Source organism: Drosophila obscura, unplaced genomic scaffold, assembly GCF_018151105.1.
Source record: "Drosophila obscura isolate BZ-5 IFL unplaced genomic scaffold, ASM1815110v1 contig_30, whole genome shotgun sequence".
NCBI classification, from domain to species: Eukaryota; Metazoa; Arthropoda; class Insecta; order Diptera; family Drosophilidae; genus Drosophila; species Drosophila obscura.
The window spans coordinates 1,568,046-1,582,565 of NW_024542818.1; the positions used below are offsets into that span (position 1 = coordinate 1,568,046).

At 45.5% G+C, this 14,520-nt stretch overlaps 2 protein-coding genes and 1 non-coding gene across 3 annotated transcripts in view; 1 reads left to right on the top strand and 2 right to left on the bottom strand.

Moving 5' to 3' along the window:
- The window catches only part of LOC111068817 (cohesin subunit SA-1), an 87,075-nt gene extending 77,865 nt beyond the window's left edge, over nt 1-9,210 (top strand). The window contains exon 10 of the transcript XR_005968126.1: nt 9,139-9,210. The gene's annotated coding sequence lies outside the window, so the exon portion shown is untranslated. The remainder of the gene's footprint in view (nt 1-9,138) is intronic.
- Nucleotides 42-113, bottom strand: Trnae-cuc. Its single transcript has one exon. It is a non-coding gene; the product is annotated as a tRNA-Glu (tRNA).
- Nucleotides 9,211-12,811: 3,601 nt separating the features above from the next.
- Nucleotides 12,812-14,469, bottom strand: LOC111068824 (protein rhomboid). Its single transcript, XM_041594642.1, has 3 exons — nt 14,365-14,469; nt 13,747-14,125; nt 12,812-13,686 (listed from the first exon to the last, which is right to left on the bottom strand). Exons 1-3 carry the CDS (start codon nt 14,467-14,469, stop codon nt 13,376-13,378), a joined length of 795 nt encoding a protein of 264 aa, XP_041450576.1. The 3' UTR covers nt 12,812-13,375.
- Between the last annotated feature and the right edge of the window lie 51 nt (nt 14,470-14,520).

Here is a 14,520-nt window from a genome sequence, read left to right on the forward strand (position 1 = left end):
GTTTTAAAAAAAGAACAAAAAAAAAAGAAACTTGTGACAGTTTCCCATACCGGGAATTGAACCCGGGCCTCCCGGGTGAGAGCCGGGTATCCTAACCACTAGACAATATGGGAGATATACTTAGGAATCATTTTTATGAACTTCAACTGGAGGGAGGACAGATATTAGGACCCTGAAGGAATTATTATTGTATTCATGTATTTATGTTTCCAAAAAAATAGGTTTTTCTTCCAATTCCATGGTCTAAAAATAGAGGGTTATTTAGAGATATTTTCCTACTCTACTTTCATCCCAGTGACAGTGAACTGCAATGTCTGGCAACATTTAATTTGCATTGCATTTACAGATTTACTGTAATTATGGGGGGGTAAAATTTATAAAACCTTTTGTCGGAATTCGAAATTAATTAAATATCATTCAACACTCGAGAACGCATTGCCACGCAACGCATCATTCAGACAGCTGCAGGAGGCTCCGGGTGGAGTCGGACAACTGCAGCAGTCCGACTCTACCTCCAGTGGGAATGGCGGGTGGGGAGTGGAGCACCATAATCATCAATTATTCGCACAATTACCGCAAACAAATAAATATTCTTAATTTATTGTGTGTTTTCGATTCGAGCAAACAGCAGTGGCAGTGGCAGCAGCAGCAGCAGCAGCAGCGTCAGCGCGAACAGACGAAAAATCGGCTACGAAAAATAATATTAAAAATAAATTTCGACAACAGACGAGAGCAAAAATTTGGGGGATGGATGGATGGATACTGGTTGTTGTTTGGGGGATACGTGTATATGTATGCAGACTGCCCTGAAAATCGTGTGTGGATTGAGTAGATTGATGTTCATAAATTCTGTCTGCTGGCTGGCTGCTATCCCCATCCCCCTTGCCCCGTCTGCCCGTCTGTGAGTGTCATGCAATAAATTTCATAGATGCATTTGGTAATTTCAATTTGTTTTAATGTGTCGCGTTGCCTATTCTATATCTATATATCTCACTCTCTGGCTCTCTGGCCCTGTCTGATGTTTCAGCGTGTAGACACATATAATTTGAGGTTTATTGGCCGTGCTATAGCCTTTGGCTATGGTGTTTTGCTATTTTTGGCCTGCGGCCTCGTGGGATGTGTCTCTCGAATGATGATGATGATGCCCCCAAAAGCAATTGTCGCTGCCTATCCAGAGTAGACCGTTTTGCGGCGCAGCTTTTGAACTTTCCCCCAAGGGATTCTGCTGGTGCAGCAGCAGCAGCTTGTTAAACATCCATAAACTTGCATTTAAATGTGGAGAAACTTGAAGGCAAGTTTATGGTAGAGCCTGGCAGAACTTTTGCCCTAAGAGAGACCATAAATCAATTTCACTTTCGATGCCTGGAAATGGGACAAACATTTCCTGCATTCCTGCGCACAGGAAGTTGTGGGATTAGTCCCCGTGGCGCCACCATTCGTTTTCGGGGATTACTAAATAGGATTACTACCCATCCATCCATTCGTTTCATCATAATTAATAAAGTGTCATGCACCATGGTGTCTGTGTCTGTGACTGTATCTGTATCTGTATCTATTCCTTGCCCCAAGTTCTGTTCTTTCTTTGGTGTTTTTTGGGGGGGTTTTATTTCTGGGGCAACATCTTCTTTTCGGTCACATGTCCCAGCCATAAAATAATGTTATTTTCTGTTTCTAATGCTGTTTCGCCTCCAACGATGTTTTTGTTGTCATCAGCCGCAAGCTCTCACCTTTCTTTGCCGCCGGTAATCGTCGTTTAGAGTTGGCTTTTTCCCCACCGCCTTTCATTCTCTTGGACCTTCATGGGTGTCCCCCCCACACAACAACAAATTTGTCGTTTGAATGGTTTCCGCAATGAAGCGACAAAACTGACAGCAGCATTTCCACGAAAATTCAGCTCATAAAGTGCGCGCGCGCATGGTGGAAAAATCATTGTTGTTGTTGTCGCCTGGTTCTGCTGTGGCTGTGGTTGCCTAACCTTTTCACGTTTTCCTTTCGGCGGGAACTTCCTCTACTTGCTGCTGGCATTGCAACTGGTTTCTCATTTTCGGCCTCTCGCAGTTATAGCAGCAGTAGACTTCATTTCTTTTCATTAGCGGCCCCATCTAGGGGGGTTACCAAAGGCCATAAAAATGTAACCAGTTACTAGGCTACGCGTAAAATGTTCTCCTCGCCTCGCCTCGCCCGTAACTCTCTCTCTCCCGTTCGTTACAGTAGCGCTAAATGTATGTGGACTACCTACCCAACTTACTTGATTGCTCTTTTACTATGTAATATATGTGTTACTGGCACAGACAGTCCGCTGTTGGACGGACATCGGCACTTTATTAATGAAAAGCGCAAAAGTTCTTTCTATTTTTTTTTTTTTACCCCCGCCGCCGCTCTTTCGTTTCGGTTTCCCACATCGTGCGTGTGGCCCACATTGAGGTCAGCCCACAGACAGACAGACAGAGCCAGAGATTTGTTAACTGAAAGTGAACGGTGGTAAGGTTTCTGCAATCTGCGCTAATGAAATGCTCTGGTCAGTGGACATTACTGGGGGTATACATATGAGGAAAGTTTTGGCCTCGCCTAAAAGGTCAGTAATTAAATAGTCTCATGTCGAATGAGTATGAGTATGAGAAGCAAAAGATTGTTCTGGATAAGAATATCATAAAACCTAGCACAAAGAACAATCCTGAAAGGAAAAGATTACCCGATAAAGAACTGAAACTGAAACTAGGCTCCAGAGATTTTAAATGGATTTTTAAAGGGGAAGCCTCATTTCAGGGGTTTATCTTTTAATGAAAAGTATTCAAAAATTGATACAAAAGCTGATGGTTGGAGAAGCAGAAGAACACCAAGTCCCCAAGGGAATATGATGAAGAATCGCAGCCTTGGAATGCAATTAATTTCAAAGCTTCTCATAAGTTTTTTTTCTTCAAATTTTAGTCCTGTTATGTGATACATTATCTTTGCTTCGCTTCAGCATTTTGGCAGTATCTGCTATAACGCTGATAAAAGAGGTACTCTAAGTGGAAGAATCTGACAAATTTTGAAGAGAAGTGGTAGGATTTAATTATTTCCCTCTACCAGATATCAATCGACAGAATCACTTGCCTCCTATTGTATGTACTCTTCGCTACCCGATCCTCTCTCCTCTTCATGCAATGTTTGCTTATAGAGATTGCCTCCCTCCTTCGGCGCTTTTTCCATACAAATTCGAGTTCATTTTGCCTTATTTGTTTACACTGACGCACTGGGGCCCTCAACCGAAGATAGACCCAACATAAAACTGCACTGCACAAATCATAAAAAAAAAGTACACACAGAGCTCTGACCCCCCCACACCACACTAACCCACAGATCGTCTAGCCCCCCGCGGTATAGGGGCCCCTCGAATGCGAGTGCATTGAAATTAGAAACGGGAACAACAAAAATCATAACTGAAAATAAGAACTGGAAAGAGAAGAAAAGAATGAAACACATTTGAGACACGACACCCACCATCAGAGGCGAGTCTCTGACAAGTCGTTGGCATCTCTGTGGCGCATGTTAATTATGCTACCTATACACACAGTCCGCAATCCGCAATCCGCGATCCTCAAATCTCCCCCATGCCCCGAGAGACAGCTGTCAAGATGTGGGCCGTGGCCACCGATGAAAAGACCTTGACTCTTTGCTTGGAAGATCTTTCGGATACGATTTATACAAGTATTTTGATTCATGGCGTCTGCCCGCGACACTTTTTGTGGCTATCTTTGGCTCTCGATTCAGAAATTTAATTCATTTCGTAGGCAAAGCATGTGGCCATATGTGTCGCCCCCGTCACCTATCCCCTGTCCAACCGCCCCATCCCCATCCCATTCCAGCCATCAATGCCAGAATTTCGAATCGACAAAAAAATTTAAATTCAATCAGCAATTTGCATAAATTTTGTGCAGAGTTGCCAAGAAGCTGCTTAAACGCTTTATATGGCGGGATTAGCCATCAGCCCACGACGACCCCAGAGCCAAAATCCCGAACCGAAACCCAAGAGACGACGGCGATGAATCCGTTATGGATTGGGGGGGCCGCTGACCCAAAGTGTGGCAGCTAATGGGACAGACGAGTGACAGAATGGCCAAGTGACTGAATGAATGCGTGAATGAGGGTCTGAATGACTGACTGCTGCGTGGGCCAGTTCCCCCCACCACACCACCTGATTGACTGACGTCCAGTGAGAGGGCTACTATCGAATCACACCCACATCTCTAGCTGAGACACTCTCCTCAGCAGCAGCACAAGCAGCAGCGACAGCAGCAGACCCCAATGGTCCCCAAACATTTGCAAATTGTCCACAAAAATAGCTCGTTGAAAATGTTTTGGCTGGGGGTTGGGGGTGGTGGCAACGTCAGAGGTGGGGCGCTAGGAATCGCATCTGTCTGTGAAAGATCGTACGATTTTGTATAGCTAAAACAGAATTGTTTAGTGCATTCCAAAAGGGGGAACATTGAAAATACTCTAGGGTTTTATTTGAATAGCAATTCGAATTAAGATAAATATAGGTAAAGGTGTGACGTAACCCAAAATGCATGTGAGAGGTTCTGCAAGGCTCCGAAAGTAGCTCCAAGACTCCAAGAGTACGGCTGAAAGACTAAAACTCTGCTTTAGAATTCAACAAATGTTCAAATAGTAACGACAACAAACCAAAACCTTACGCCTGGCACAGCATACCCTCCTTCCTATTGTCCTGGGTATCTCATATAAATATCAGCAACTGGTGCCTTCTATTTTGGTTCTGATTCATTCACTCGACACTCGTTCAATGATCGGCTGATCCGTTGCTATCGTTGTCTTTGCTCTTTTTTTTCGCTAAATTTAAATGCCCCAAACATCCATAACGACACTGCGCCCCACAGGCTACCGAAAAAACACACCCGCGCCCCCCTCTTGCCATCTCCTATCTCTTTTGAACTTTTCACAATTCTCGGAATTTATTTTGTATTAATTTTCGTAGCATTAGTTTTTAATGTTTAAAAGCCGCCATAAAGCTGACAAATATTTTAAGGCAACGCGACAAATTAATGAATTTATGAGACACTTAATCGGTGTATACCAACCCGCCGCGCACCACCACTCTGCTGCCACCTGTCTGCGAGGCGGGGGGAATTCCCCTCCCACACCCGGTTTTTCCGCTTTTCCCGCCCATCGTTCTATTCTCTTCCGATGCTGCGTGGGCGACATTTTCAATTTGTTTTGTTGAGCCAAAAACCGAAAGAGCTAAAGAGCTAAGGAGCTCTGTCTCGTAGATTTTTGAAAACAAATGAAAGAAGGAAAATGTTGGAAAATGTTCGCAGGTTTCTTGGAATTTGTGTTTATTTTTGAAACGGCAGAGATTCGCCAAAGTGTGTTGTGTTTGTTGTCACCCATCGGGTGCATGATTTCGATACGGACTAGGCGATAACTATCTCTAAAGAATAGGTGGAGACAGAAGGAGCAGACTAACTAAAAGAGCAGAGCAGAGCGAGCGACTTCCCACGTGGCTAGACGCTGGGTGGCGTCTCCCCGGAAGGTTTTTTTTTTTTGCAAATTCCACGACGACTCCAGCGACATCCTGGGAAACTATGTGGGCGTCCAAAGGTGTGTGTAAAGGCGACTCCCTCCCATACCTTCACCTTGTGTCTCAGGGTCTCGTGTCTCGCTGTGTGTGCCTCTTACTGTGGCAACTAAATCAAATCCAAGAACCGGCCTGACCTGCTGTACTCCTTCCACGTGAAACTCGTTCCTCTTTTGGGACACCCGACGTACTCCCTTTTTTCACCATTCTCCACTGATCTGTAGACGCATTCAATGGGCAAATTAATTGACTTGAACAGACTGAAGGCAGGAAAATTCCTCCTTGGTTTGCTTTCCTGCTTGTTGCTGTTTTGTTGACCGCACGCGTTTCCATAAACAAAAACACCAAAAAAAAAAACTTGAGGAAAACCAAACCGAAAAACAAACAAAATCGCATGCTTGCAGCATCAGCCGCAACGTGCAACGCGTGGCAGCATTAGCCGCAACTATTGCGTGAGTACAGGTGCGGGTTTTCTTCTCTCTATTTATATCCAAGAAAAAGTTTATCCAATAAAAGAAGTTGCCTGTTTGGTTTATGGGGCCCACTCTTTCCTTCCAAATTCCGCTCCTGTTGTTGGGCCCCCGTTCAGCAGCAGACTCCTCCATTCGTCCATTCGTCCATCCGTCCATCCGTCCGTCTATTTGTTTTCCAAACAAGACTCTTTCTCTCTCTCGTAGACAGGCAGGCGGGCAGATGCAGTTCCTTCTCCCCTCTCATCTTCTGCCTTTGTGCCCCCCCAGTTCAAGTGCGTTCAATTTTCAATAAATCCATAAAATGCAGCCTCCCCGCCCGACCTGAAGAAACCACAGCGGTCGCCACACACAACTGTTCCTGCCCCCTCCTTTACCTTCTCCTACTGCTGCAACTACGACTGTCTGGGGCAACAGTCCATCCAGCAGTGCACCAGTCGATGGATGCATTTTTTGTTTTGGTCTGTGAGGAGTAAACAATGCCCCAATGGGAGCAGAGGCACCAAGGAGTTGCTTCCACCACATCATGACTCATGCAGCACAGTGGAGCTTGAAGATGAGCAAACTCTTTTATTCGTATTTACTTATTCCATATATTTTTTTTAGCCATTATTTTCCACTGTGCCAAGCTGTCGAAGATTGTTTTTGCTGTCGAAGTTGTTGAAGTTTTTCTCCACACATATCTCTCTTACCAGAACACACACATATCTTACTGCGTTTCTCTTTTTCCCCCTCAATAACCCCCAATCGATGTTCTGCCTGTTTCGCCCTGCAATAACCATTGGGAAGACCGCTGCATATTTGGCATCTGTTGATGCTGCTGCTGCTGCTGCTGCTGCGGTTCCCTGTGGAACGGAACGACTGTGGGCATCATCTGTAACTCATCATTTTCTGAAATATTGCTCTTTTGCATACCTGCTGCAAGTCCCCCTGCCCCCCCGCCTTAAAAGAACTTAATTCCGATTTATCAGAGAAACAGAATGGGAGAGAGAGGTGAGCAGGAGAGGAGTAGAGAGTATGGGCACTCGTCGTACTACGAGTGGATTTCAATCAACTTGGCGGACGCCACCACAGACATAATTTATTGCCACTTTTCGCAACGATTTTCAATTTTTCGCATTGATGTTTTTCCTTTACGCAGACAGCAGCATCGACATCTCTCTCGAGAGATATATATGTATATATAGATAGGGAAAAAGGAAGAGCGAAATATATATAGAAGGCGTCACTAATTGATTCCCGGTGGCTGTTCTTGCTCTTTGCTGTCCAAGAACTGAGCAATTTGAAAGTTAATTGGTCTCTCGGCCAGGTACTCGGTTGTTGGGCACCTTTTTAGTTTGTATTTCCCTGAGCCACTTAAGTGTATTTAATTAATGCAATGCCACCGAAACCCCCCACCTCCCACAGGACCAGAGAGAGAGAGAGAGAGAGAGGACTTTGTGCCGCATTAGATGCGCATCGAGGGGGAAACAAGCCACGGAGGCGCCTCGCTTTTTGCTGGCCAGCAAAAACCACTTAATCTGCAGCGTGGCTAAAACATTGTGTGTCGTCTGTGGTGGCTCTTTCTGGCATCGGCTGGAATGGAGCGGTCGAAATGGGATGTAGGAAATGGCTAAATGTTGTGCAATTTTCGCCTGTTTTTCCGCGTAGCACTGCAGAGGAAGGGTATGTGGATTCACTGGGCAAGGAGGAGATAGAATGACAGTACAGGAATGCATAAAAAGTTACCTTTTTTTTATGTAGAAACCATCCATACTCATACTCCTTTTGGTCTAGAAAGCGCATTCAACCTTCGTCTTGAGTTCACTCCCCTGAAGCGGAATCCTGAAGCGTGGGCTGCTTGTGCACTGGAGCAATGTTCTGCCATTGGATGTCAGATGACACTGTCAGTGTCTGGGCTGTGGCTGTAGCCTCTGACTTGGTTGTGGCAGTGGGTGCAGCAACAGCAGCAGATCACAGACCGGGGGGGAGTGGACACCTTTTGCTGCCTGGGATTATCCTTTGTTGCGAATCGACAAGCTGGAACATGGAACCCTGGCACCACAGTCTTTTTCTGTGGCTGCTGCTGCTCCTGCGGTTGTTTCTGCTTTGCTACAGCTCCGCCCGCACTCGAATGGCAGCACGCACTTTATTTTCTGTGGCCGCAAACGGACTTGCCTGACTCCACAGGCTTAATTGCAAACATTTCTGCGTTCAAGTGAACTCTGATTGCTGCCTCTCAACGCGGCTGGTCGCCCCCGAAAACTGTTGCCTGCTCCTGCTCCTCTTCCTCTCCTTCGTGTGGCGTTAATTGGGCAGCAGCAGCAGCAGGCGAAACATTTGTGCCTGCCACTTTGATGCCTTGCCGATGATACTCCAACAACAAGAGCTGCAGCTTCCCCGAAAATTTGCATTTCAAGCAGCCCGCGATTTATGACCCAGGCAGCCCAGAGAGAGAGAGAGAGAGAGAGAAGAAGAGATCTGTGACGAATCCAATTATGAGGCGCGCCAGCTGCCAACGGGTGCAACGATAGGAGAGGAGAAAAAGAGTGGGGGCGAGACGGTATCGAGGGTATCATTCATGGGGTCCTCGCTCTGGTGACGGCTGCCATGTGCCCTGATGCGATAATGCGCCATCAAATGGCCATAAATAAAGCGCACAAAGCGGATTAAGCGTTTTGTTAACAGATTTATATTGAACTGAATTATGAGCATCAACCCAGCGCAGAAGGAACTCCCCGAGGATGAGGAGGAGCGGTCGATGGGTTCCACAGTTTGAGATTTAATGAGTCCCCTGATGCTGCCAATGAGATCTCCGGGATCAATCGAAATTAACACGATGCCGGAGTGGCTATAGGAGCTGTAAATAAGAGCTTGTTAACCTCATTGGTTTATAGGTTAAGTCGTTGGAGAGGGGGCATCTTTCCACTCTGCATTTTCCTTATTTTCCGCTACATTTCCTCCGTGGTGCAAAGACAAACTATGGTAATTTTTCGTTATGCTTTGTTTTGACAAATTGTAAATGCTTGAAAGCTTTTCTTATGCAAAATAAAGTATGGAACCCAACATTTAATGACTGATTTCTGCACTTTCTTTCTTTTAAAATTCTTCTAGAGAGAATCACTCAGCCACACAAAGTATACCAAGAAACACTTAAAAATCAAAGCCATTTCCAAAGGATTTGGGTAAGTTTTAGCTATCTATTTTCTGTATTAAACACACCTTAGGGCAGCAGTTGCTGCCCTTAATACACTTAATACACATTAAAGAACTGCTATCCAGTATCATATTAGGGAAATTTTAAACATAACAAACATAATTTATAATACCATAATTCTGTAATACCAAAAACCCTACTAGTTGTTTCCTTTGCCCTTAATTTAGAGTTGGTTCTTCCTTAATTATGATTCTTATACTTGTGTTCTTTTCTTGCAAATATTCCCATGAGCCATGTGACCTCATTTCGAAATTAGCAAATAAATTCCATCTCCACTTGCAACTCTCCTCTTGCTGAAACTTCATTCTTCAGAAAGCTTTTCACATGTGGCCCAATCCCTAGCTAGATATATGAATTAGAAGCAGAACAGAAACCCAAAATATGCCAATGTCAAACCAGAATTTATGTAGATTTTTTTGTTGATAAATTCATAAGAGCTCTGGTGGGGTAAGACAGAGAGAAAATAGTAGTATGCTGCCACTGACTGTCGTATCTATGCCACTTGCAACAACTTTTTCACTGGACGTTCGATGCCGCAGCCATCAATCGAATGAATATTTTCATTTCTTTCCCTTCCATTTGCTTATCGAATTAAAGTGCTCCCCAAGGGGGAAACAGGATGTGGACTCTATCTGTCCCTGGACTCGATTGTCAGAGTCGAACTAATGTTTTGTTTATTTATGTTTTATGAGAGAGATAGAGATAGAGTGGGACAGAGAGGATGAGGGAGAGAGAGGATGTGGCAGCAGCAGCGTGATGCTGATGTGGCAGGCTGAAACACTTACTTAGAGCCTGGCCAAAAAAAAAATTACAGCCACCGAAAAGTGAGGCAACAAACAACAACAAAAAATGCTGTTCAAAATTGCCCCCGAGGGCACAGGCGAATGGCAAATTGAGGCGGCGCGCCGCTGAAGAAGCCGCCGCACTGCCACAGGAGGAGGATCATCCTCATCAGCAGTTGCCACAGTCCAGCAGTCGATGCGATCGACGACGAGTGGCAGCCGCGTGCTCCGGATGGGGCACGAAGGGGGCAGCATCGAATTAAGCAAATTATGGTGGGGCTTCCAATGATCGATCCGAGTTGTTGCATGCCCCATACCTTCCTCCCTCCCTCTCTCTGTCCCTGACAGATGCTGCAATTTGCCTTAATGCCCAGGATTATGTTTTGGAAGCAACTCCGAAAGCTGCAAACTGTTGACTCTTTTTTTTTGCGGTTTTTTTTTTGCTTTTGCTTTTGTCCACGGCTGCTCCACAAATTGGCGCATGTAAATTTTTGGGCTGTGTGCACCCTGCCCCTGCCCTCTTTGTGGATTGTCGAGGATAGTGGTGCTGTGTCCTGTTTGGTGGGGCATGTGGAATCATAAGCGGCGTTTGATAAAGGATCCGAATATGGGTTGTAGAAGCTCTGAATGGAAACGTCTTAAAGAGATTTCTTCAACAACAAAATTTATCGTTATATCCTATTTCAGTTTATAATATTGGATTCCCTCTTTCTTCAATAAAATATAAGAAGAGATTATCAGAAGATACTTTCTCGTGATCTATGCATCTTTCCGAGGAGATCTTTTATGAAAGATTTCTTTATTTATCGCAGCTTATTCTCTGCAAACCTTCTGCTAATCCCAGACTAAGATTTCTCAGCATCTTTCTCTGCGTTTCTTCCACTTTCAAAGACTTTCATCTCCCAAAGAAAGTGAGCATTCCTTCGTGGGGCATACCCTCACATTCAATTCCATTCGCGTAGGGCATTCCCAGTATCCCTTAAACCTCAAATTCCTGCTGCTGCTTCTGTTTTTGTCCCTACTTCCTTTTTGCTTTTGCTTTTGCTGACATTTGTGCGCAAAAGCGCTGAAATATTTTTTGAATGCAGATTTTTCACTTAAAATTATTTCAATTACGCCAAAGTGCAGGAGGCAGGCCGCGAAGAAGGAGCCCAGGGATTGACTTTTTTTTGTATGTCTCTCAATGGCAGCTGCTGCCGTTGCTGCTGCTGTTGGATACTGAATTCTGAAGTCCAAGTCCAAGTGGATGCCTGATGCTGAGGCTGATGCTGAGGCTGATGCTGACGCTGTTGCAGTTGTCGCTGCTGCTGTCGGAAGGGATCTCTGAACTTCAGCTGCAAGTAGATTAAATGCTGCCACAACCGCAAACAGACCAACTTGGGCAATTATTTTCAACGGCGAACACAAATTATTGATGCAGGAGGCCCACGGACATGGACATGGACATGGACAGGGAGGGACCTGTGGACCTCTTCGAAGGAGCAGTGGGAGAGCGAAAACCGCAGCCATCGAAGCCAAACCGAAGCGAACCAAAGCGAAGCTCATCAATCTGACGGACGACGTTGTCGTTCAGAAGGAGAGACAATGGAGCTGGTCCTACGTCTGTTCCTCTGGCAAAAGGTCTTCATTAAATTAGTGAAATGAGCAACGTGGTAGAGCTGGAGCAGCATCAGCAGCAGCCACAAGAGGAGGACGAGGAGGATGGGCATGAAGCAGCCGCAGCAGCCAGCCAGCCAGCCAGCCGCATTTAATGTCACAAATATTTGTGTTGTCAACCTGTCATTGGGGGGACTTCGGGATCGCATCCCTCTGCTTACGATGATCCGCAACTCTGATTCCTCGAAGAATCCCCCAGCCAGATCCGCAGATCCACAGAGGTTTGTGCTAAATTGGATCAACTTTATGGGTGGCTAACCGATTGTTGTCGATTGAACCATCAATGTCTCATCAAAATGCTGCCCCTCGACATGGTTTTGGGTGGCTCTTGTCGAATGGTCGGTTACGGGCTACTGCAGCAGTGGCATCAGGTATTTGCCACCAGCTATTATGTTACCGAAACAGAACCAAACAGCAGTTTACAATTTCAATTTTTGTTGGTCACAAACGAAATCCAAAACCATCCAAAACACAGTGCACTAATTAGGCCACGGCACCCGGCACTCAGCACTCCAACTCTCCAATCCATTCGATGGTGCAATGCCTCGAACAGAACCCAAAAACAATGCCCAAAAGCCGTGGGCTAAATTTCTGTTTCAGCTTCTGTTTCACTCTTGTTTGTAATTCACTTCTGTCGCTTACCAATTTCGCATTTTGCCATTGAAAATGTGTGGGATTATTATTCAATAGCCTCGTACCGTACGGATAATTGTGGACACAAATTAGCCAGTTTTGTGCGCCACTTTTTGGTGCAGTTTTGGCCACAAAGCAGCTACAGCAGTTGACTTTTTGTCCAAACATAAATTTCTATGGCACTAAAATTCATGGAAGTGATGGAATAATTACCTTGAAAGCCCTACCATAGCTTTAGAATGTTATACAAGCATATTTGAAGCTGTTTATCATAGAGTATATTCGTGTAAATGTATGTAACAGGCAAAAGGCTAGGCAACAGGCAAAAGCCAAGTCGATGCCATAGCCAGAAACTGCAGTGACTATAGCAGGTATCAGGTATCGTGATACTCAACTAAAGCATTTTTATTTTTTATGTTTTAATGTAGAAAAATGTAGAAAGTACAAAATGTTTTAATTTTAGCAATTTATTCAGTATTTATTCAAGATTTATTTTCTTTATAGTTCTTTTTGATACCGTTAGTTCATTCTTTTAGTTCTGTTTTCATCATCTTTTTCTTTATGTATATTATATTCCACTGCGCTATCTCTAGCTCTTTCCTATGATATCTTTACCTCTTCCCTTAGATATATCTAGTGGTTTATTTGCTTAACATTTTCTGCTTTCTTAAGCTCCGGTTTGTTTTATTTGGCATTATAACTAAATAGGCAATTGAATGGATGGACATGGATGGATAGAATCCATTCGGCCCAAAATAGAGAGCAAAAACCTTCACTTCAATCCTCAAGTTTCTGTTGCAAAGTCTCTGATGTGAGCCTGGCTCTCCGCTCCTTTGGCATTGGCATAAGATACATATAAATGGGGGAGGGGGTTCTAAGTTTAAAGATTACTTTGAGCAGATATCCAAGAGATACTTTTGGATTTCTTTCATTTGTTTGAGCACACACTGTCCTGGGGGTAGGGTAGGGTAGGAGGAAAGTCTTACAAAACTAATGACTAGAGACTAAAGCATAAGATATGATGAGAGATGTGTTGTAGTCTTTTTTGTATACTCCGTTCTTCTTAGCCCATGCCCAGATCGTGCAGCAGATGCTGCTTGAGCACCTCTCCCTCCTGCTCTGCGAGCAGCTGAGCCGTCACCGTGTTGATCAGATTGAAGGCTATGCCAAAGACACTGAAGGCCGACCACACGCCCAGCGCCAGCCAGCGAAGCAATCGCGGACGCAGGCCTCCATCCAGCTGCCGCAGCAGCAGCAGACCCACACTCAGGCCGGCCAAGGCGCCCGTCATATGAGCGATATACGAGACAGTGGGCCGCGCTTGCTGTTCCTCGAGTTCCCTGGAATACAAAGCATAGCCCAAGTCGCAGAAAACTAAAGCAAACATTAGGTTATAGTCAGTGAAAAGCCGCGGAAATCCTTTGGAATACTCACCAAACACAATCACAGCCATTAGCTGTAGTATTCCATGACGCATCTGCTCCAAATTTAGGAGCACGCTGGCCACCTGTGCGGCGAGAAGAGCATAAACCCCACCACTGGCGCCCACCAGATACACCTCAGAGTCCACGACACTGGTGCCCAGGGAACCCGCCAGAACTCCCGCCATGTAGATCACTGCCGTACGTGCCGAACCGTGCACCAACTCCAGGGGCAGGCCAAAGAGCAGCTGCGTCAGCACATTGAAGCCCAGATGGAGCCAACTGGCATGGAGCAAGGCATAGCTGAGGAAGCGCCACAGTTGGAGGCGCAGATCAGGGCGATAGATCAGAGCAGAGTCCTCGGGAGGACCCACGCAAATGAATACCAAAATCTGTAAAGGAGAAACGAGACTTTAACTGGTTCTACGAGGCACGAGCTGAGCATGAGCATCTCTGCCTGCGGAACCGGAACCAGCAATAAACCCATTAAAAAAACCCACACACAGAGACAGCGACAGAGAGAGAGAGATGGAGAGGGGAGAAGCAACCCCCAAAAGGGGCCATGCCACAGACTGCCGCCAGACAGCGACGAGACGTCGCCATGAAATTCCCCCTTTTTGTCTTGGCTCACTCCCTGGCGTCCAGTCGTCTGTGGGCCCTGCCAGACGCGGAAAACAAATCGTAGACGTGTTGGGGGTTTTTCGCACGCACACTCGCCTCGCCTCGCCCTATCCATATTGCTTGGTATCCCCTTTCAGATTGCCCCACCCTCTGCTGCTTCTCGTAT